Source organism: Neomonachus schauinslandi, chromosome 4 (genome assembly GCF_002201575.2).
Source record: "Neomonachus schauinslandi chromosome 4, ASM220157v2, whole genome shotgun sequence".
Lineage (NCBI taxonomy): Eukaryota > Metazoa > Chordata > Mammalia > Carnivora > Phocidae > Neomonachus > Neomonachus schauinslandi.
This window is the reverse complement of record NC_058406.1, coordinates 78386802-78410333: the sequence shown is the minus strand read 5'-3', so window position 1 is coordinate 78410333 and position 23532 is coordinate 78386802. Positions and strand designations below refer to the sequence as shown.

Sequence of the window (23532 nt, the reverse complement as noted above, 5' to 3'; positions counted from 1 at the left end):
GACATAGGCATAGCTCAAGAATGAATAATTTAATAAAACTCTTGGAGGAGGGGTGATTGGATGCGTCCTACGGACTGCCCAGAGGTTAAAAAAAAAAAATCCTGTAAACAATCCTGAAATAGTCCTCTCTGAGGACCCCAGAAGTAACTCAGCCTTATATGGACATTTTCTTGTCCCACTGTTAACTCAATTGGATGAAACTTTATCTGGATACTTTTCAGCCTGGCTATGGTTGTGAATGAGCCATTTCACATAAGGAAAGATCACACGGTGGCAGTGCGAAGTGTTTAAGTTGTAGACACAGTATGGGGAAAACCGTGTCTTTTTAACTGAAGAAAGGACACATTTCTCCAGTAGTGAGATCATTAAAGGGGAGTCTGGCCCCTTGATCCTTCTGGGATCTCAGGAGTGATAAATAACCTTTGAGACTTCTGCCAGAGAGACCAACCCACTGACTTCTCTTTTAGATTTATGGAAGGCTGCTGGCCCAGAGTTAAAGGTGCCTAGCTCTAGGAAGGATGGCAAGGTCCCCTACTGCTCATTAATTTGTGATTATCTATTGCTAATGCATATAATGAATATATGTAAAATAGAAATCTGTTCTGATCTTCAAAAAAATCCTTCTTGAAATTGAAGGATCAATTGCAAAATGCAGGAGCCAGAGGAACTAGATTTGGCTTGGAATTGGGATGCCTCTTCAAGTCACCAAAATGCATGTATATTTTTATCGCTTGAAATTTAGCCCTGAAAATCTCACCATAGGATTTATTTCCAAAAAAGTCAAACTTGATTCTTTTTTAACGTGGGCACGTAATTAGCATCTACAATGCAATCTTTCTATAGAAATAGAAGAAAATACTCTATGCTCAGGGGAACCGCTCAGCATGTATTTCATGATAAGGAAGCTAGATAATTTTATGTGAAATTCAATCCATTATTCCGAATTCATATACTAATCTTAAGTCTTGATTATAGACTTAAAAAATATCAAACAATTTAAAATATAGGAATAAATCCATGTGTAGAATTTCCCCAATTTACTAAGGACACAAGGTTGGAAACAGGTAAACTTGTGAAACTCTGATCAAGTCACAAGCATGGAGGTGGGGATGGGAGGAGGGATTAACATCGTGTGAGAACAGAAAAGTTGGGAAAAGTCCAACCTTCCCTTGTTTGGCAGGCCAGAAATACCATGAGAACAGCTGTTTTCCTGGTGTTCTGGTTTCCACTGGCATTCATAACCAAATGTGCATGGAAATAAAAACCAGGGAGGAGAAAAACCCCCAGGCACAAAAGCCCTACAGTTTTCTGTCTTTGAGCTGAGATTTAGGTCAGCTTATCCATTTCTCACTCTTAAGCACATTTTCTCTGGCTGTCTCTGTCTCTCTCTCTCTCTCACACACACACACACACACACACCCTCTTTCACATACACACATGTGCATGCACGCACACACATTCTCTCTCACACTCACTTATTAAAACTCCCCCCGCCCACACACACCAGTCACTTCCCATGGCACCCTCTAGGAAGCAGAAAAGGAAGGAATATTTTAGCATTAAAACAGAAACAAATATTATTCCTATCTTGTAGCATATTTTCTTACTTAAAAAAAAAAATCTTGCAGTATATTTTCTTACTTAAAAAAAAAAAAGCAGGATAAATGTCTACAAAAACTTGTTAAAGGTTTTATCTGAAAAATTCCTTCCATTTGTTCAGCATTTAAATGAGAAGGAAAACCAGCTAACTTAGAACTACTCCCTCCCCACTCCACCTCCACCACCTTGTGGTCAAAAAAACAAACCCCAAAACCCCAAACAACAAAACAACAACAACAAAAAACCCAACAAACAAAACCATAAACAAAACAGGCTAGGGACAAAAAGGTTGCTGGGGTGGGGGTGGGGGGTGGGATCTGAAGAACACTGAGGCTTGGGAATGGCCAGTGTCATGGGTCCACACTCCTGTCCTGGGACCTGTGGCAGCTGTCCAGTCATTATCTTTTCTGCCCCTTCAACACCCTCTGCCATGTGCACTAAGGAGCTGCCTTACCTTCCCTTTCAGAGCGTTGGAAATGTACATGAGAATGGTTCTCGGGATCCTCATCACAGTGATTAAAAATGACCCTTTTATGGCTGTTCCTTGATGGTAGCAGAAAAGAATGGAGAGAGACCAAAGGATTGGGCGATCAGGAGGGTCATTTTTATTTCTGGGAATAGGGGGGAAAAAGATAGCATTTAAAAAACACCATTTAAAACTTCTCTCTGGTTCAAATCATCAACGGTGCTAACATTTATAAAGCAGCAATGCAATTTGGCAAAGCTTTTATACTCATTGGTAGCTAAGGTTGAATTATTTCTTGGACTAACTCCTTTCATGGCATTCAATGCTACAAACAAACAGAACGGAAAATTAAAAAAAAGAAAACACTGAGGAATGAAAATAAACAAGCTTCCCTTTTTACCATGCCTCCTCCCCCCTCCCCCAATCCTGTAAGTTTTCTCTTAATCTCATTTTTACTTTCAGAAGTTTAATTATATAATCATTTCCAAGGTCTACATTACATATGTAAATATTGCCAGCATTAGCTTGGTGATTAAAATCACCACCAAATCAGGTGACCAGGAAGGGCAGCCACAGGGACACCAGTGAGCTCCAGCTTGATTAAAGGGACAGAAAGTTCTGGCTTCCACACAGCTCAAGTCTCCTAAAATCCAGCTGATTTCTACTCTGCTGTTTAAGGGTTACTTCAGTGTGAATCATTTGTGGAACGTGTCATGACACAGCAACCAAGAACGGAAAAGCCAGTTTCACGAGCAGGGGCGAAACAAAAAGTAAAAAAGAACAGAATGGGCATGGCCTTCACCCTACCCCAAACCTGCAAGATAAAAGAGAGGCAGGGCTGGTGCCACCCCTCCCCTGACCGTCTCAATTCCCGTTGGTGCCAGTTCTAGAAAATGAGGCCCTTTCCAAGAAGCCACCTCACTGATTCCAAGTGAGGCTTGCTTACTTCATAATGGATTATTCTACAAACTCGCTCAGGTTGCTAATAAGTCACTATGAATTAAGGTTTTGACAAGAGCCTAGGTTCTGAGGGAGAAAAAAGGAATGCGGCCAGAAAGGTCTCAAGAGTTGGCAAAGGGCTGTATTCTGCTGTTACTGAAATCATCCGGAAGGAAAGGAGAACCCGAAAGTCCTATTGGGAGCGGAGTAACCATGATCCTGTCGCCCCACAAAAAGGGTGATGTGTGTTTCAATTCAGTATTATTGAAAATAGGAAATACCAGGGAAACTATTGCTGATATGAATTCATGTTGGTGTGATAAACTAGAAGAATAGTACCAGCCAGGAAAATCTGACATGGTTTTTCCCTTTTCTCGGCTTTTTTTTTTTTTAAAGGAAGGAAGAATGTTTACTTTTCCATTTAGGAGATTTATGTGCCTTAGAACTTATTACAGTGCTCGAGAGGATGCAGGGGAAAGAGGACAGCACCTGCTTCCCATCTGGTAGGGAAACAAGTGACTCACAGGCCACGGCGAAGGGGGCTCTGGAGTCTGGTCCTCCAGGTTTTGAAGTCTGGGCTTGCGCCTCATCTTTCTGAGGTTTTGCTGGGAGGGGATTAACCCGTGACACATCCTGGCTGTGACTCCAGCCTCTCCAGGGCTTGGGTGGAAGAAGATGCACTAGTTCCAGGAGCTGGCTTCTCACGTGACGAGAGAGAAAGTTAAAAAGAAGGCCCTTCCAACTCAGGCCAGCTCGTGGAGTCAGGAGTCGTTCAATACCCACCCCAGCCCCCCATTAGAAACCACCCTACAGAAAAGGGTTAAATGAGTGGAGTGTCTTTGAGGCCTCCACCTTCTCTTCTCAGACCTTTCTCTGTGGTTAGAGGTAACATCGTCCTGCCCTGCCTCCCCTGCTGTATTTGTGGCCCGACCTTCATCTCTGTCTCCTTCACGAGCAGCAGAACCCGCCCTCAGGAAGAGGACCTGATTATATCCGATGAAGCTTAAAAGAATACTCCTCACTGGATTTCATTGTCTTTTGAGAACCAGCTTGAGGGATGGCAATGCAGCGCCGGGCGTGTGGGGCACCCCAGTGAGGAGCTGAGGAAGCTGGGGCCTCCCGTCAGGCCTGCCCTCTGTCCCTAGGGCTCACTGTGTGTGCAGCACCTTCCACCCTGCTTCTGTGGGGGTGGCATAAGGAAGATCTGGATAGTGTGAGACAGCAGGTGACCCTAGCATGTGCTCCCCACAGCCTGGGCCCAGCTTCCCCCTCCTTTTAAACTTGCGGCTGTCCTGTGGGAGCCGGAGCCCCGGGACACCACAGCAACTCAAGGCGCTCAACAGAGGCTCTAACCGTCCCCTCCATCCGAGTCCTGTGGTGGCTTTGGGTCACGGCACACTAGGGCTGTGCGGCGACCCCTCGTCCTGCGGACAACACGGCATCAGGCAGAGCAAGCAACTTCAGGGTCCTAGAGGCAAGGGTCACTCCAGTGAGATCTGGCCCAGTGCTGAGGACTCTTCAACAGTATCAGAAGTAACTGTGTGCCGGGGCTCCTGGACAAGGACCGACCTGGACGGGAGGGATGGTGTCCAGTGTAAATCCAGTCCCCAGCAAAGGGGCGCTGTGTGGTCCCTGAAGAGACTATCCTTTCCTGAGGTTTCTTCCAGCAACATCACAGTACGGTCCATCCTTCCAATCCTCCAGGAAAAGGAGATTGTCTTTATTATGAAGAACAGGATTCTGTAGCTGTCCTCAGCGACTCTCGTTAGGGTTACGAAATCCATCAGTCTCCTGCCTAAATCCCAAAAGCTCGGCTGTTCACCCATCTCCCTCACTGCCTTCTCAGCCAATCAAGAGCTGCTGGAAACCATCTTTGGAATATTTGAAAGCGATGATGAAGTCATGCCTCAAGTGCCCCTTCTCCAAGTTGAACGGTTCTAGTTCCTTCCTATCACCATCCCCAGCCACATCTTTATGGCTCTCTGTTGACCCCTCTTCAAGCGAATGGTTGTAAAAGAGAAATTTTACAGGTCGCCGTATCCTGGCACTTGATGGTCTCTGCATGAGCTCTTCAGCCCTCGTGATGCTTACGTGAATGACAAAGATGAACGCACGCTGGCGAATCTCCCCCCACGCCCCGAGTGCAGGCCAGAACATGAGATATTGTCAACCTTGGGACGAGGGAAAATCTTAAGGTTTCAAAATTCAGCACCATGTAAAAAAGAAAGTGGAACTCCTTAATAAAGAAACAGTGCTCTAAGTTAGTTGACATGCATTTTATTTTTACCAAAGTAATATGTAAATATCTTAAGTCAAATAGCACGAGGCTAACCAGGAAAGGTAGCAGTTGGCTTTCCCCACTGCTCATTTTCTTTCCCTAGAGGTATGTTAGCTATTTCTTCTGTAACTCACCCCACACTTCCAAATTACCTGTTCTTTCTGCCATGTGTTTTTTTCAGCCTCTGATACTGTCTACTGGCTTCTCACTTTTTTTTTTTTAGAGGTGGGGGGCAGGGCAGAAGGAGAGGGAGAGAGAGAATCCCAAGCAGGCGCCACAAGCATCGTGGAGCCCGATGTGGGGCCGCATCTCACGACCCTGAGATCATGACCTGAGCCAAAACCAAGAGTCAGATGCTCAACTGACTGAGCCATTCACCCAGGCGCCCCTGACTTCTCATTTGAAACATGTCTGTCGATTGTTTGTCTTATACAACCTAAACATCTTCCCATTCTCTCCTTCTTCTCAATATAATTATATTGAACTTTTTAGAGTTTTTTCCCAGTTTTATTGAGATATAATTGACAAAAGAAATTGTGTAAGTTTAAGGTGTACGATGTGTTGATCTGATACTTACATATTGCAAATGATGACGACCACAGCAGTAGCTAACAATGTTGTATAATTACATTTCTTTATTGCGGTAAGAGCATTTAAGTTCTACTCTCTCAGCAATTGTCAAGGATATGATACAGTCTTATTAACCATAATCACCATGCTGGACATTAGATCCCTAGAACTCATTCATCCTAACTTGAAGCTCATACCCTTTAACCAACATCTGCCCATTTCCCCCAGCTGCGTCCTCAAGCCCTGGTAGTCACCACTCTACTGTGGCTAAGTTTCTATTGTTTTGGCTTTTTTACGTTTTGCATATAAGTGAGATCATACAGTATTTATCTTTCTCTGACTTATTTCACTTAGCAACAGCCCTCAAGGTCCATCTACATTTTCCTCTTTCTCATGGCTGACAAAAATTCCATTGCGTGTGTGTGTGTGTCCCACATCTTCTTTATTTAGTCATCTGTTGATATTTGATTAACATTTGGGTTGTTTCTATAGCTTAGCATTGTGAATAATGTTGCAATAAACATGGGAGTGCAAATATCTCTTTGAGATCCTATTTTCATTTCCTTTGGATATATACCTAGAAGTGGGATTGCTGGGTCATAGGGTAGTTCTATTTTTAATTTTTTGAGGAAGCTCCATACTGTTTTCCATAGTGGCTGCAACAGTTTGCATTCCCACCTACAGTGCACAGGGGTTCCCTTTTCTCCATATCCTTGCCAAAACTTGTTATCTCTTGTCTTTTTTTTTTTTTTTTTTAAAGATTTTATTTATTTATTTGAGAGAGAGAGAATGAGAGAGAGCGAGTACATGAGAGGGGGGAGGGTCAGAGGGAGAAGCAGACTCCCTGCCGAGCAGGGAGCCCGATGCGGGACTCGATCCAGGGACTCCAGGATCATGACCTGAGCTGAAGGCAGTCGCTTAACCAACTGAGCCACCCAGGCGCCCCTATCTCTTGTCTTTTGATGACATCCATTCTAACAGGTGTGAGATGATATCTCCTTGTGGTTTTGATTTGCATTTTCCTGATGATGAGTGATGTTGAATACCTTTTCATGTACCTGTTGGTCATTTGTATGTCTTCTTTGGAAAGATATCTATTTAGTTCCTCTGCCTGTGTTTTAACTGGATTTTTTCTTAAGAGGTGACCTTTATTTTGTTTATGTATTTATGTATTTATTTATTAAACCTGTGCATTTCTTTTTTTAAAAAAAGATTTTATTTATTTTAGGGAGAGAGAAAGTGTGCTCGTGCAAGTGGGGGAAGGGACAGAGGGAGTGAGTGAGAGGCAGAAAATCTCAAGCAGACTCCATGCTGAGTAAGGAGCCTGACCCTGGACTCCATATCAGCCTGAGATTGTGACCTGAGCTGAAACCAAGAGTCAGACACTTAACTGACTGTGCCGCCTAGGCACCCCTTTATTTATTTTCTTTTTTAAAGATTGTATTTATTTGTTTGAGAGAGAAAGGGAAAGGGAGAGAGAGAGAGAGCCAGAGAGAGAGAGAGTGAGCATGAGTGGGGGTAGGGCCAGAAGAACAAGCAGACTCCTCACTGAGCAGGGAGCCCAATGTGGGACTCGGCCCCAGGACTCTGAGATCATGACCTGAGCCACCCAGGTGCCCCTATTTATTTATTTTTTTAGAGGGAGAGAAAAAGACAGCATGCATGAGTGGGATATGGGGGGAAGGGGCAGTAGGAGAGGTTGAGAAAGAGAATCTTAAGCAGGCTCCACAAGTGTGGAGCCCGATGTTGGGCTTGATCTCATGACCCTGGGATCATGACATAAGCCAAAATCAAGAGTCATACACTTAACCAACTGAGCCACCCAACTGGATTATATGAGTTCTTTATATATTTTGGATATTAACTTCTTATGATATATATGATGTGCAAATATTTTTTTCCATTTCATAGGTTGCCTTTCATTTTGTTGTTTTTTACTGTGCAGAGGAGCTGAACAATCTATATCTTGAAAACTACAAGACTTTGATGAAAGAAACCGAAGAAGACACAAACAAATAGAAAGATATTTCGTGTTCAAGGATCGGAAGAACTCATATTGTCAAAATATCCATACTATCCAAAGCCATATACAGATTCAATGCATTGCCTGTCAAAATTCCAATGACATTTTTCACAGAAAAAGAAAAGGCAGTTCTAAAATTTGTGTGGTATTACAAAAGATCCTAAATAGCCAAAGCAGTCATGAGAAAGAAGAACAAACCTGGAGGCATCACACTAATTTCAAAGTATGCTACAAAGCTATAGTAATCAAAACAGTGTGGCACTGGCCTAAAAATGACACATAGATCAGTGGAACAGAATCAAGGGCCCAGAAAGGGAAAGGGATAGTCCCTTTAATAAATGGTGTTGGGAAAACTGGATAACTACATACAGAAGAATGAAATTACACCCCTATCTTACACTACTCACAAAAATTAATTTGAAATAGTTTAAAGACTTTACCATAGGAACCAAAACCATAAAACTAAAGACAACATAGGGAAAAAGCTCCTTGACATTGGCCTTGGCAATAATTTTTTGAATATGACACAAAAACACAGCCACAAAAGCAAAAATTAATAAGTGAGACTACATCAAACTAAAAAGCTCTGCACAGTAAAAAAAAACAACAAAATGAAAGGCAACCTATGAAATGGAAAAATTTAATCCTAAGTATTTTATTGATTCTTGAGGCTATTGTGAATGGGATGGTTTTATTTTTCAGATATTTTGTTGTTATAGAAATGCAACTGTTTTCGGTATGTTGATTTTGTATCCTGCAACTTTACTGAATCCATTGATTAGTTCTAACAATTTTCAGTGGGTTTTTTTTTTTTTTTTAAGATTTTATTTATTTATTTGAGACAGAGAGAATGAGGGAGAGAGAGCACATGAGAGGGGGGAGGGTCAGAGGGAGAAGCAGACTCCCTGCCAAGCAGGGAGCCCGATGCAGGACTCGATCCAGGGGCTCCAGGATCATGACCTGAGCCGAAGGCAGTCGCTTAACCAACTGAGCCACCCAGGCGCCCTTTCAGTGGAGTTTTTAGGCTTTTTCTATATATAAGATCATATCATCTATAAACAAAGACAATTTTACTTCTTCCTCTCTGGATACCTTTTATTTCTTTTTCTTGCTCTGGCTAGGACTTCCAGTACTACATTGAATAGGAGTGGTGAGAGCAGGCACTCTTGTCTTGCTCTTGATCTTAGAGGAAAAACTTCCAACCTTTTACCATTGAGTATGTTTTAATCAATGTTTAGTGTTTACATTATCTGTATATAAATAACATTCACAACTGATCTAAGTAGTGTATTCTTTTTTAAAAATTATGTATTCATTTATTTTTGTTGAAGTATAAACCAAGTAGTGTATTCTGATTATAGTTTCTTTCCTATACAACTTTTGGTTTTCCTGAAGTTAATAATTGTTTCACATTTTTTATTTGCTTGGTTTCCCATGGGCTTTACCAAATGCTTCACCAAAGTGTAAATCTTTTCTCTACTTGTTCAAACACACCTGGTATTCTCTTAGTTTCCTTTTTTTTTTTTTCCCCCCTTGGACACATGCCTCTGGGAGCCCACTGCTCTCCTGCTCCTCTTTGGACTGGATATTTTTTATACCTGCTTCATAGCTACCCTTCTGGGAATTCCCTATTCTTTACTGTGTTGGAGCCCATTTCCTGAAACTCCTATTTTCCTCCCTGGCTTACTCATTCATTTCAGAGGAGAACACCCTTCCTAAGAAAGGAGATGGGGAGCAAAATCTCTTGGGATGTTCCAGTCCTGAACATGACTTAATTTCCCTTACCCTTGACTGACAGCATGAATAGGTATAGATTTCTAGTTTTGAAAATAATCTCTCATTAGAATTTTGACAAGTTTGCTTCATTGTCTTCCTGGTTCAGAGTTGCTATTGAACATCAGACCCCACTCTACTTCTTGATCCTTTGCCTGTGATCTATTTTTCCCTTCAGAAGCTTCTGGGATCTTCCCTTTACTCATGTCCTCTAACTCTGGGAAATTTTCTTTGATAACTTCCTCCTTTCTCTTTCCTTTGTTCTCTATTTCTGGAACTTGTATTAGTCAGATGTTGAGTATCCAAAATATATCCTCTAACTTTTTATCCTTCCTTTATTTTCCATCTTTCTGTCTTTTTGCTCTGTCTTCTGGAACAATTCTTTAATTTTATATTTTAATCCTCCAGGAGAAAAATTTCACTTTTGCAATCATATTTTTAATGACTAAGAGGTCTTTCGTTCTTCTTCTTCTTTTTTTTTTTTTGGTACTTATTTTATGGATGCACTATTTCTTTGTTCTTTCTGAGGATATTATAGGTTTTTATATATTTTTTTTATAGTTTTCTTCTGCTGCCCGCGTTGTCTCTATTTTCCCTAAATTCCCTTTGTTTTGTTCATTTTGATCTTTTTCTTTCACTAGAGGTTTTCTGTGAATGTTGAATCATCACTGGCTACCAATTCAATTTAAGACTGAGGAACTACAGAGTGAACTGACAGCTCTGTATGAGGTGACAGTTTCCTGGTGAGTTCCACTGTCTGGTTCAGTCAGGGAATCATTTCACTGGAGGACCCCTCCCCCACCATATAGCATTATCTGTAGGTCTTTACTTTGGATTGGTAAGTTCTCCAAAGAAGAATCCTCTAATCTCTCGTCAGGGGGATATCAATGTAGTTGATATCCTAGGAGCTGAGCCATGGAATGCCCATTGGTGGTGGCAATAGGGGTCCTCACTATGCAGCTTTTAGGCTTTTACTTATCTCCCCTTCTTTCAATAGAGTCTTACGCCCAGCCGCAGCTGTGCCAGATACTCCAGGTCCAGACCCTTTCTGGTTTACCCCTCCAGAAAGCAAAGCTCCTATATCCTGCTGGTTTGGAGGAGAGGCCCTGGAGCCTAACTGTTCCTTAGGAAGATTTATAACTAACCTTCAAAAGTACATTTTACACTTGAATTCCTGGGCCCCCTAGGTTTTTGTGGCTCACACCAGCCCATCTTATTTTCACCTCCTCTCCCAGCCAACACACACAGACGGGCCTTTTTAGGTTTGTCTAGTCAGCTCAGTCGCTACTCATCCATCCTCTCTTCAGCTTTCAACATTTGGTTGACGTTTCTTTTCCCTGTCATTTCCTATTGTCTCTGTACGTTTATGCCTTTTTCATTCTTTCATGGTTTGGGGTGAGGGGAGTTGGAGTAGGAGGAGGGGTTAGAGATACAGATATATGCTTCACTGGAAGTCCAAACCAAAAGCCCCCATTGAAAATGCTTTGGTTTTGTGATTCTAAGGTAACACAAAATCACTACTGTCAGACAGCTGTTACCTGCTAGCCAACATGGTTAGAATAATCTTTGCTCCTGTACTCAGGAGCAAGCAGCTCATGCCACCCACCTCCAGGGGCTCAGAGGTCCTCAAGGCCAAGGGCTACAAGCCCTGTGTGCATCCCACAGAGTCTCTAATGATGAAGGCTCCCAAACAGCACCCCTGTATTAAAACCCACAGTGCTCCTTATTGTCGGGAGGTAATTGCTCATCGGGATGAATCATCCCTGGTTGACTTTCTTACCCCCACAAATATTCATGCTTATCTGCTCATTTGGTCTGAGAGATTAGAGGAGGCTCAGCCCTATAGGGAATAAACTTCCTGTCCTCAGTCCAACCCTGTCATTGTCCTGGCCTGCTCTGCTTGCCTGTGGTTTTATCTTTGCCCCATGGAGACTCACACACACAAACGAGGTAAAAAGTTCCGGTGGGGGGTGTGTGTGTGTGCGTGTCCTCAATTATTTTGATGAGGTAATGGGGTGAAAACACTTAAATAAGTATCACGGTGAACAAAGAAGCAAGTAATTAATTCACTAGTACTTAAGTAGATGAACACAAACTGTATTTTATAGTTATATACAATTTCCTTAGGGTTTAAAATTATTTTCCAAGAAAACACTGTCCTCATTTTTTACAGAAGTCAACCTTTCCTTTCAGACATCTTTCAATTCTAAGCAGTTGGATTATGTCCCTGTTTTGCTTCCCTCTGAATTTTCTAGCTTAAGGTGAAAGAACTTGGAAATGTGACACATTTAAGGTATAACATTTCTTTTCACTACCAAATGAGCATCCTGCTCCAATTTTGACCTTAGTCTTTGACTCCTGCCAACCCCTTTTTAAAACTCCAAAGTATCGGGGCGCCTAGGTGGCTCAGTCGTTAAGCGTCTGCCTTCGGCTCAGGTCACGATCCCAGGGTCCTGGGATCGAGTCCCGCATCGGGCTCCCTGCTCTGCAGGAAGCCTGCTTCTCCCTCTTCCACTCCCTCTGCTTCTGTTCCCTCTCTGGCTGTGTCTCTCTCTGTCAAATAAATAAATAAAATCTTTAAAAAAATAAAAAAATAAAACTCCAAAGTATCTTTTGTGATACCAGACGTGAAGCATGTAGACAAATCAAGAGCAGTAATCCTACCTTTTGGAAGTAGGGTAGCAGTAGACCTACCTGTTGAAATAGCAAGTGACCAGTGCCCCAGCTACCGTCATTTGCTGGCACGCGAGGATGAATTCGCTGGTCCAGATGAGGCCAATTAAATGGTACCACCACATGTACCGAATGCCTACGAGCGGCTGATATTCCACTTGGCCACCTTCAATAACCCGTGCAGCTCCTAAAGTTTAAAACACAAATATGCTTTACACCAATGTTTTCCAAAGCATGGAAAGATGATTCAACAGGCCACACTTCCACGTGGCTGGCTGTTGGCATTAGGTAGATGCACAGATGCCAAAGTAAAGTGGGTAGCATCCACCCTCATTTGAGACCTTCCTAGCACACACTGAAAAATGAGAACACACGTATAACTTATGAGTAATATCAATAACAATATTCATAATGACTGATGGGTAGGCAATTTGCAAGACACTTGACCTATATACTCTAATGCTCATCCCACTTTGTAGATATGAAAATTGAGGTTTGGAAGAGTCAGGGAACTTCCATAAAGTCTCACTGCTCATGATTAGTGGAAGGAGACTATAAACCCTGACACACTGGATTCTAACATCCATGGTTTTTCTACCACACCACTTTGTGATACAAACAAAACTTGTTATTAGGACTATAGCCATTAGGACTATATTTTAGAACACTGCTTCACCAAAAATTTAGAGTTTATAAATGAGACAAGGATCTCCATTTTTTTTCAAAGGGATTCATTTCAGATTTCATTTCAAGGGCAAACTCTTCTAGCACATTTGAAATACCTATTGGGTCTCAGTGCTAACCTAGGTTCATATCTCAGCTTGAACTGGGTAAGCTATTCAGTCTCCTTAGGTATAATACCAATTTCCTGCTGGTAGTTTGAAGGAGATTACACGGTAAATGCTTAATACAGGGCCTGGTCCATAGAAACTTCACTCCATAAGTGATAATGATTTTATTAAATTTCAGGAGCTTAACACTGTATTAAACCAGGCCAGCAGGGTCATCCCAACAGTGCTCTGCCATTCACATGGCCAGTCCCTGTTTTATTTGCCCTCATCTAAAGAAGCCCCTGAATTAGCTCTGCAGTTCAATTCAATTCAGGTTGGATTTAGTAAATCCAAACCAGCTCTGTGGCTATGTGTAATTTCTGGATGTTCTCCCACTACATATTTAAAATTATTGTAACTATACTAACTACAACCCTAAAACTACTGTAAGTCAGAAGATGGGCACTTCAGTCTTCAGCAAAACCTACAACTGGAACGACATTTAAAGATAGTTTCATATTTTCTTCCTTAGCTATAAACTGGTTTTAGGCTCATAATTCCCGTGTCTATAGACATTCACAAGAGGATCTCTGCAAAGGAAGTTGGAGAAGATAATCGTGCTGTAGAGCAATCTGATTCCACGGACAGAGGCTGGCCTTCGTTCCTTAGGCTCTGTGTTCTGCTGAACAAGAGTCACATTGTGAGAAACAGTGGAGCAGCTTGATTTACAGAGAAGTTAATATTTTATTGAGCACTGGGCTCTTTCTGGCTGGGAGGCAATCTCTGTCTCAGGTACGGCACTGATAAATGTTGATGCTTTTCCAAAACGGGTGTGTTTCGGAAAAGCATTCCCAGCACTAGAGAAGAGCCCCTCACCACCAAAGCAGGGCTTGGGCAGATCAGGTCGGTGGAGACTTGGAGAATCACTTCATGGAATGTCAGGGTGACCAGGGCCAGCCAACAAGCACACTGTACTTCCTGCAAGGTCAAGTCCTGGGGATAGATGGCAGTTTCCCAAGAACAGGCCTACAACGTTGCAAATGGTTTGGGGTGGAGAATGTTCCCGCAGAACAGGAGGGATGCTTTGACAGACATAAGGTAAATACGGAGCTCTGGCTGCTAAAGGGGGGGCTCCTTGGCTGCCCCGTGCCAGCCCCAGGAGGGGCACACTCACACACGTTCCGGCTCAGCACACCGATCGATGGCAGTAGCGACTGGAGAGTGGCTAAAGTGGTTAAGTCCGGGTTCATACAAGCCTTCCAACCCCTGGCATTCCCCAAAGCAGCAGAACCCATACGGTATTCTGGTCACTGCTGTTTTAGAGTATCTTCGTCTCAGCGACCTTCTATTTGTTCCTCTGGTTCAATCGTATCAGGCTGTTTCCAGACTCTCCTTTAGGGCAGGGTTTCTCAACAAACCAATTCCCATTTTAGTGCAGATAATCCTTAGTTGGGGGTGGGGGGCTGTTCTGTGCCCTGTAGGATGTTTAGCATTCACCCTGGCCTCCACCCACTGGATGCCAGGAGCAACCCACCTCCCCTCGTCCAGTTATGTCAGCCCCAAAGGTCTCTAGACATTGCCAAATGCCACCCGGGGGCCAGACCTTCTTCTCAAAAACCTCTGCTTTAGGCAAACATTCTCTGAAGAATCAGATCAGGCCCTCAGGCTTCAGGCTGAAAGCCCAGGAAGCCGCGGTTACCGCCTGTGGGTGGGGCAGGCCTGTTTCTGCGCACAAGACTACCCTCTCCTGGACGACAGTGTCAGTGCAGGCACGAGCCTCCGTCAGAGGACCCGCTGCTTTGCTGGGGAAGGCTGCTTCACCATAGCTACTGTTATGTGTAGCCAACGTGTGTTAAGGGGAACTAGACTTCAGAGAGATGCCAAGCTACGATGGATCACAGGGATGATGGTGCAAAGGGCACTGAACTCAGAGAGGACTTGGTCCCAGTCTCAGCTCTGACACATGTGATAAGCAACCTGGGCCTCCACTCTCTCATTGTCAAGATGAAGAGGGTGGACAAGATGAACCCTGGGGCAGAGATTACAGGCTTGGGTTTGAGTCCCACAGGCTGAGATTCATATCTCTGCACCGTCCCCTAATGGCTGACCAGCCTCGGGCAGGTTATGGGACCTTGTAACATCTCTGTTCCATCACTTGTAATCTGAAGACACTAATAGCAACTCCTCGCACCCTTGGTGACCCCGTCTAGTCTTGTGGTCCCGATGGCCACACATGTAGCTGCTATGGGGATTAAGTGGCTAAGACCCTGGGAAGAGCGAGTACAATAGAGGGTTAGCTATAACTGGAAGACAGGTAGAGAGAATTCCAGCTCTGGAATTAACGAATGTTTATTAAGCATCTACTGCATGTTGGAATGATGCCGGACATCAGCCATTAAGGGGAGAACACGAAAGAAGCAAACAAAACATCAGAAAGAGGATACCATCTGAGTGACTATCAGGAACTCCCATGTTGCTTTATTCATCTACTCATCTCCCCTTCTTCTGGACTGTTTATAATTCCTCCTTGGGCCTCTAAGGTTTTTTTCCCCCATTGTTACTCTCTGTCAATGACCTTACTTCTGGTTTCTCTGAGGAAAGTGGAACAACTGGAAAACCTCTGCGGGTGCCTACCCCCAACATCTACCTGCTGTCAGCATGAGCCCATAGCCCGACCCCCACTTAATGGGATAAACTGTCCATGATCCTAAGGCTAACCCCTCCTCTGGACACCCCTCCTCATCTACTGATGACAGCTCTTCAGCAATTCCCCCCTCCTGCTTCCTTCATCCAAGTATGCCTCTCAACGGAATCATTTTCAACCATCTCTCATCTTTAAAACAAAAACAAAAAAAACAAAAAAACCCCTCTCCTGACTCTCCTCCGGCTTCCTTGACATTTCTCTGTTCCTCTTTAAAAAATTTTTTAATTAATTAATTAATTTTAAAATAATCTATACCCACGCTCTTCTGAGTGAGCCAGTCAGGCACCCCTCTGTCCCTCTTTATGGCCAAATTCCTCAAGACTGTGCCTACTTACTCTTTTCAATTCTTTTCTCCCTCTTTCCCTTAAATCCACTTGGCTCATGATCCACTCCCCTGCACTTCCCTGAAGTGGTTTTGTTGCTAAATTCAGTGATCAGTCCTCGGGTCTTATCTCGCTGATCAGTGGCATTTGACACACCGGACACCAGTCCCGTATCCCTGAAGCCCTTCCCCCACACTCCAGCACAGCACACGTTCCATCCTCCTGCCCACTGGCTGCTCCTGGTCAGCCTCATTTCTGTTTTCCTCCCCAGCTCCTGGATCCCTTACCACTGAAGGTCCCCAAAGCACAGTCCTTGGATTTCCACTCTTCTCTCTCTGCACTCATTCTACTCTCAGGGTTTTAAATACCATTTATATGCTTCCAAATTCCCAAATGTAGATCTCTAGCTGGGACCTCTCCAGAAACTTCAGACTCAAACAGCTAATTGCCCACTGGACATCTCCATCTGGCTGCCAAAAAGATGTCTCAATTAACACAATCAAAACCGATATGATCTCCCCTAAAATGCTCCACTCAGAGTCTTGCCCCATCTCAGCTGATGGCAGTCTCATCCTTCAGTTGCTCAGTGTCATCTCTAAATCTCTTTCCTTCACACCCTCCACTAACACATCAGGAAATCCTTCAGAAGAGCCACAGACTGATAAGTCACACCTCGTCCATTATTATGCAAGCATCATCTCCTCCCTGGATGGCTGCTACTAAATGTAAGTCAGATCATGTTACTATTCTGCTTAAAACCGGAATGACTTCCCACCTGATTAGAACCAGACTTCCTATAAAGGCTACAAGCCCTAAGGACCCTACGTGTAGCCAACGCGTGTTAAGGGGAACTTAAGGATCGCTGATCCCATGCCCTCTCTGACCCCCTCCTGACCCATGCTCTCCCTCGACCACCCCACTCCGGCTGAAGGGGTCTGCTTGCAGTGCCCCCAGTACCCTTGCCTCTTGCTGGTCCCTTTATCCTTGCCTTCCCTTTGCCAAGAACACTGTCCCTCCCCTTATATAGCCTCATGGCTCCACCCATACCTCTTTCAAATCTTTGCTCACCTATCACCTTCTCAATGAAGCCCTCCCTACTCATCAAGTTTTAAAATTGCACTCCCCCTTAAGCATTTCTCATTCCTCCTCTCTGCTTTAATTTTCTCCATACCACTTATCAACTTTTAATGTACTATAAAATTCACTTACTTATTTTATTTAATGCCCATCCCCCCTCTAGCTTCCAAACTAGAAGGAAAGCTGTATCTCTAGCATCTATAACAGGGTCAGATATAGTAAATGTTCAATAAATATTTATTGAATGAACAAATGAATGAATCAACCTTCCTCAATAAATCCAATAAATATAGCTCCAATATATCCTATATCCCTAATATATCTTACTATAGAGATCTGAGACAATTTTCGGGTTATTATCAATACAAACAGGAGGAAATTCATCATGAAGCTAACCATAAGTCCAGACATTATAAACATGCTTTAAAGCATTTTGAAAGATTAAGGTGATACTCATGATCATATACATGACAGTTTCTCAAGGAAGGCTGTCTAGCCGGTCGGGATAATTTCCCAAAGGAAGCAGGTCCAACTTGGAAGGGCTCAACTTTCTAGTATATTCAGTGCACTGGCCTCTTCCAGCAAATTGGCTCAGGTGCCCTCCTGACATCCGTCCTGCCTGTGTCTCTCACTGGCTCAGCTTCTGCTCGGATAGCATAAAGATTAGGGAAAAAGAGAAGAAAATCTCACTGACATAGAGCCTGTAATTTACCAAGTTCTTTCTGTGTATACATCTCATTTAATACTCACAGCACTGATGTGAATTTGCCTACTGATTCAGGATACACTTACTGAACTCATTGAGGAGCTGCACACTGAGGTAAGAGACACAGAAAGGAAAAGACACGGCCCCTGCCCTCAAGATGTCCATACTCCAGGGGGATGGTAACACACAAGTCATCGTCTTGCATTATTGTTCTTCATAGGACTCATCACCATCTGACATATAATATATATACTTTATTCCCTCTCTCCCCACTCACTAGTGCCTCTGTCCTGCTCACGGCTGTACCTCCAGTTCCCCGGGCTGCAATGGATAGCTGTTCAAAGAATGAAGAGTGTAAAAATTGCAAGGAAAATGAAGAAGCAATACTAAGTATGCCTGGGGAACTTATAGATTTTCTAAGAACTACAATGCTCAAAACCATTCTTGGAGAATGACTAGCTTTCCAAGCAGTTTGGGGTCGAGAGGTGGGATGCAGGCTGCGAAGAGGAGGTGTTTCCAGATGAAGGTCACGGCAGGTGCAAAGGCACGAATGTTCCTGGAGACTGTTTTCTTTTGTACTTTCCCAAAGGGACCATAAACTTCAAAAAAAGCAGGAGCTGTTTCAAATCTCTCTTGTGCAGGTTCCCTCTACCTCTTCCCAGGACAGGTCTGGGATGCTAGGAGGCTTTAATCTCTCAGAACTTAAAAAAGAAGACAATTTTCTTGTAAACTATATTCTCAAATATGCCAGGGAGGGCAGAGAGTAAAGCTGAAGCTAGGACCAGATACTCTTTAGCCAACAGTAATTCCCAACATAAGGAACATATATGGTCCCTTATTTGCAAAGCAAAGCTCTGGCCCCATCTTAGCCTCCTCGCAGCCCTGTGAAAGCATCATTTTTCCATTGCCAAAATGAGAAAAGGGAAGCACAGAGGATTAACGTATAAGGAAGGCCAGAGCCAGCCGGGCTCCTGGGTCCCTTGATGGGAAACCTGTCTGACCCTGCTGCCTCCTTTCCAAGCAGGGCCCTTGGCCGTCCCAAGCACACTGAATGTATCCCTGTGATGACCCTTCTAACTGTAGCACATGCGGAGGGGAAGTGCCCCCCAAGATGGGCTTCCTCCACTGTTGACTCTGGGGTTTCCAGGCCACCTTAATGACAATTGGACATACTGAGCCCACGCGGGCTCCTTCCAACCTGCCACCTGCACCTGCTGGGTTCCCAAGGTTATGACAGTTTCGCTTTTCCCCACTGGATTTTAGTAGTCACTGTCACATGGCTGGTAGCAGATAGTTCCTAATGGGCGAATCAACGTCACTGCCGGAGGGCCTTGATATGGTCTGCTGAAACGATCCCCAAACAAGCCAGAATTTGTAGACTAGCTCAGAGACTGAGTGATAGCCTCTAGAGAAATAGCTCATCTGGGCAAAAACAGCCCAAGGTCACTTTTTCCTGTATTTCTTTTTCTTTTTTACACATTAAAGTATTAGGTCTTTTTTAAAGATTTCATTTATTCTTTTGACAGAGAGAGAGAGAGAGCACAAGCAGGGGGAGCGGCAGGGAGAGGGAGAAGCAGGACCCTGGGATCATGACCTGAGCTGAAGGCAGACACTTAACTGACTGAGCCACCCAGGTGCCCCAAAATATTAGTTCTTTCAACTACCTGACGTGATAGAAAGCTCCCAACTATTACCCACTGAGGACACCCCCCCATCCCCTGGCCACATGGGACACAGACTGGACAACTGGAGGGTTCTATAACTGCCTGAGGGGATGTGAAGGGAGACAGTCAGGCACTGCGCCGGCCTCTCTGACCACCCACATCACCTGGCTTCTTTTCACAAGCACTGACAGCAGCTCTCAGTCTCCCACAAGTGCACTGGGGGCATCTCCCGAAGGTCAAAATGACATGAAGCCTAGAAGTGACCCGCCCAGACCCAGAGTGGTGGCTCTGGCATGGAGTGAAAAGGCCTTTGAAAACAAAGGAGTTCTGTGCACCTGGGTTGGCCCACAGGTGAATGGGAAGGAGAGTCAGGTGGCCGGAGGGGACAGCCAGTCTGGTTTTTAGGGTGCCTGAGCCCAGCAGGAGGGAAGGCCAGACCTCCCTGCCACACCTCCTCTCCTGCAAAACAGAAGGTCTGCCAGCATGCATGTCTACGTCAGGTCCCAGGCACCTGGCTTTCTTTCCTGACCCTCTGCCTCTCACCCTCGGGCCTGGTTTCCTCCGTCCACTGACAGAGAACGGCCGCACTTTAGTACCTGACCTCCGAGGTGGTTCCAGAATGCCGTGCTGCCTTCGGCCCCTGGAATCCCCTATTTGTCTTCCTGCCTCTCCTGCTCACAGCCCTGGGGCAGACCCTATTTCATGCCCCGGAAGCCCCGGGCCCTAGTTGGGCCTAACGGGGAACTGAAGGGACATCGCGCTGGCTGCTCACCCCCGAGGCAGCCCTGGGACGTGTTCCTCTCTGTCTGCACCCCTAACTCGCAGGACTGGCTCTCTCCTTGTTGTCTGTGACCAGGTCCTCTCCTGGTGTTTGCCTGTGACCTCTCGTGAATCCTCCTTAGCTTCTTTCTGTATTTTCTGACTGGCAATTTCTAGCCCATCCTCTGAGAAACCTTCCCTGACTCACAAAGTGGGGTAGAGCCTAGTTCTGGAGCTCTAGGAGCTCCCCAAATTTCTCCTACCGTGACATTCATCAACCTTTGCCATGAGCACACGTTTCATGGTCAGTCTGTCCTGCTGGACTCTACGTGCTCTGAGGAGAGGATGCCACTCCTCCCCAGTGCCTAGCCCAGGGCCTCAGCCCCACAAGGCTCCCCTAACAGTTGTGAAGTAAAAGGCAAGAACGAACGAACGTGCCCTGCTCCAAGGTAGCATGGGTTAAGCACAGGGACGATTTCCTTTAGCCAGACTCACGGCCCAGAAGGACGGCTACACCCCAGAGGCTGGAGGAGGAAGGAACGTCCTTCCCTGGTCCTGAGTCATATTCCCAGGACCTCACCCCTTCTCTGGTGATTCTTTAGGGCAATGGTTCCAATACCACCGTCCACCACCCCGTGCGCCATGCCCCGCCGCCCTCTGCCACCCTCCACTCCCAGCCCACCCTGGCTTCGACCTCTGGCCCTGTTGTCCTGTAACCACAGACCCCAAACACAACATTGTGGGCCCAGGCCACATCCGCCAGCCAGCTGCTGCGGCCGAGTACTGCTCTGACTTGACAGACAACTGAGGAGGCCCACTCTGTCTCCCAGACACGGGAGATGCGAGAGGGCAGAGATCACACGGGTTCCATCCTAGGGCTCTGGAGCCAGAGAGAGCCTCGCACTTCCTATCGGGGTGACCTTCCACGGAGCGCGTACTCAGAACCTCAATTCTCCTGCTTGGAACTTGAGCATAACAAACACAGGATGAGGGGGATTGCCATGCTTAACGCAGAGAACGTAAGAAAGCTCCCAGGACACAGCCTGGAATTTGGGCACAGTTCAACAAATGCTTGTGTTCCTGCACTTACCAAGGCCACTGCCCTCCTCTCTGACCGGGACTGAGACTGCTTCAAGCGAACAAAATAGAGCTGTTCGGTGTTGCCCTAGCTGAGACTTCCAACGGTCCCACAATGTCTGTTCTTCGCTTTTTCTTGGCAATAGAACCTTTAATTTTTTAACTCTGTGTGGCTGCCCCAAATGAAACCGTGTCTCCTGGCCTCCCTCGCAGGAAGGTGTTGCTGTGTCATGAGGATCTGGCCGGTGGGGTGGAGGTAGACATGCTGTCATGACTTCTAGGAGGGCTGAGGGAGGGAGGGCACGCTCACCTTCCTCCCTGCCACCTTCCTAATGGCTGGTGTAGGGTATGGTTGGAGCCCGAGTGTCCATTTCTGCTACCAGATGGAAGCAAGTGGGACAGGAGGTCAGCCACAAGGCACTGAGATGAAGTCGAACACACACACCTAGGGCTGCCATCGCTAGAGGATCATGCTGGCCTGGGGCTCCTCCTTGTGGACTTCATTTCCGTAAGAGAGAAATTACCTCATATCGTATTTAAGCCACTGGTTGAGTCTTCTGTGACTCCCAGACACACCTCATCCTGACTGATTACAGTCCTGGTTCTTCCTGGATAATTATCCTGAGTTCACTGCAGGTCTGCAGAGAGCTTCCAGAGAACAACAGAAGAGAGTGCTCCAACAGCGTCTCTGGAGCTAGACATAGGGACCATGTCTCCCAGGGAGCCTGCTGACCATCTTGAAGCAAGCTCCAATGGGTCAGCTGACTCCAGAGGAGAGGGAAGAGACCCCAGTTGACTAAGAATCTACTACACAGCAGTTGTTCTTACAGATTTTACTGGAGCCGATCGGAGACAACATAAACTTGATAAAACAGTAAGGGATCACATTAGCCTTGTAGATTTGACATCTGCTGTGGTTCTTTTTTTTTTTTTTTTTTTTTAAGATTTTATTTATTTTATTTTGACAGAGAGAGAAAAAGCACAAGCAGGGGGCAGAGGGAGAAGCAGGCTTCCCGCGGAGCAAGGAGCCTGATGTGGGACTCGATCCCAGAACTCTGGGATCATGACCTGAGCCCAAGGCAGATGCTCAACTGACTGACTCCAGACAGTTCACAGATTAAGATGGCAGGGTGAGGCCAGGTGTCTGAGAGAACAGCCCCTCTCATCTGCTGTGGTTCTTATCTGTCTGGTGATGGTTGGTCTCAGAAAGCAACTTACTCTTTGGTACTCCCGTCGGAGTGTGAATGTGGGCCTTAACCAAATCGAACAGAGGAGTTAGAGAAGATCTAGAGCTGGGCCACTCAAAGTGTGCTTACAGACTAGCTGCCCATCCCCACACCGCTTGTTACTAGCCCACAGCGAGATGAGGAGCTTGCGCCAGAACACAGACTGACCACTTGACGAAGCCCAGTGTTTCCTTCTGCTGACATTTTCCCCCCATTGCGAGATTTCTCGATAAAGGAGTGGTATATATTCTGACATAAGCTCATTACCTCATTTCAGACAGTACTTTAAATAGCACTTCTTTGCCCCGTTATGGGTCTTCAAAACAATATCGTTTGCCCTACCTCAAACCAAGTGAATCATGATCTCTGAGGAGGGGGCCCAGGCAACTGTATTTTAATAAAGCTGATTCTGAGGAATCCCTCTGGTGGAAAACCACTGTATAGAGATAACAGGACGGGGTGGGGGGTGGGATTCAGGATTGTCTTCTCAGGACCTAAGCAATGTGACCATGTGCACTTGCTTTAAACGTAAGCTGGCTCTGCTGGGCACAGCACACTTTTAATAGGGCGATCTTCTTGATCACTGATGTGAGAGGAGTTGGCAAATTGCCGTGGATAAAATCTGAATCCTTCTTTCTAGAGGCTTTTGTTCATATTGTAGTTTTTCTGAAAGCTCTTTCAGTCCTTACTGAATTTATCCTCTCTTGAAACAAACCCAGTTTCTTTAATGCCAGTGTAAAAGAGGAAAAGGGTTTTCCTGCTTTCCTCCATGACAGAGCCCCTGGCACCATCACCACTGTCATGGGACATGCCTCGTTGCAGGGGGATTTGGTCCCCATGAAAGCAGGTCAATGGCTCTAAAATGGCGGGGTCTTCCGTGCCCACCTCCGAGGTGATGGAACCCA

At 45.2% G+C, this 23532-nt stretch overlaps 1 protein-coding gene across 4 annotated transcripts in view; it reads right to left on the bottom strand.

Moving 5' to 3' along the window:
- SLC44A3 (solute carrier family 44 member 3) overlaps positions 1-23532 on the bottom strand; it is a 99470-nt gene that overhangs the window by 38289 nt on the left and 37649 nt on the right. For all 4 annotated transcript variants that reach the window (XM_021690038.2, XM_044914073.1, XM_044914074.1 and 1 more), the window contains 2 exons: positions 12343-12508; positions 2054-2210 (listed from right to left, as the gene is read on the bottom strand). In XM_021690038.2, coding sequence (XP_021545713.2) covers positions 2054-2210; positions 12343-12508 — 323 coding nt within the window. The remainder of the gene's footprint in view (positions 1-2053; positions 2211-12342; positions 12509-23532) is intronic.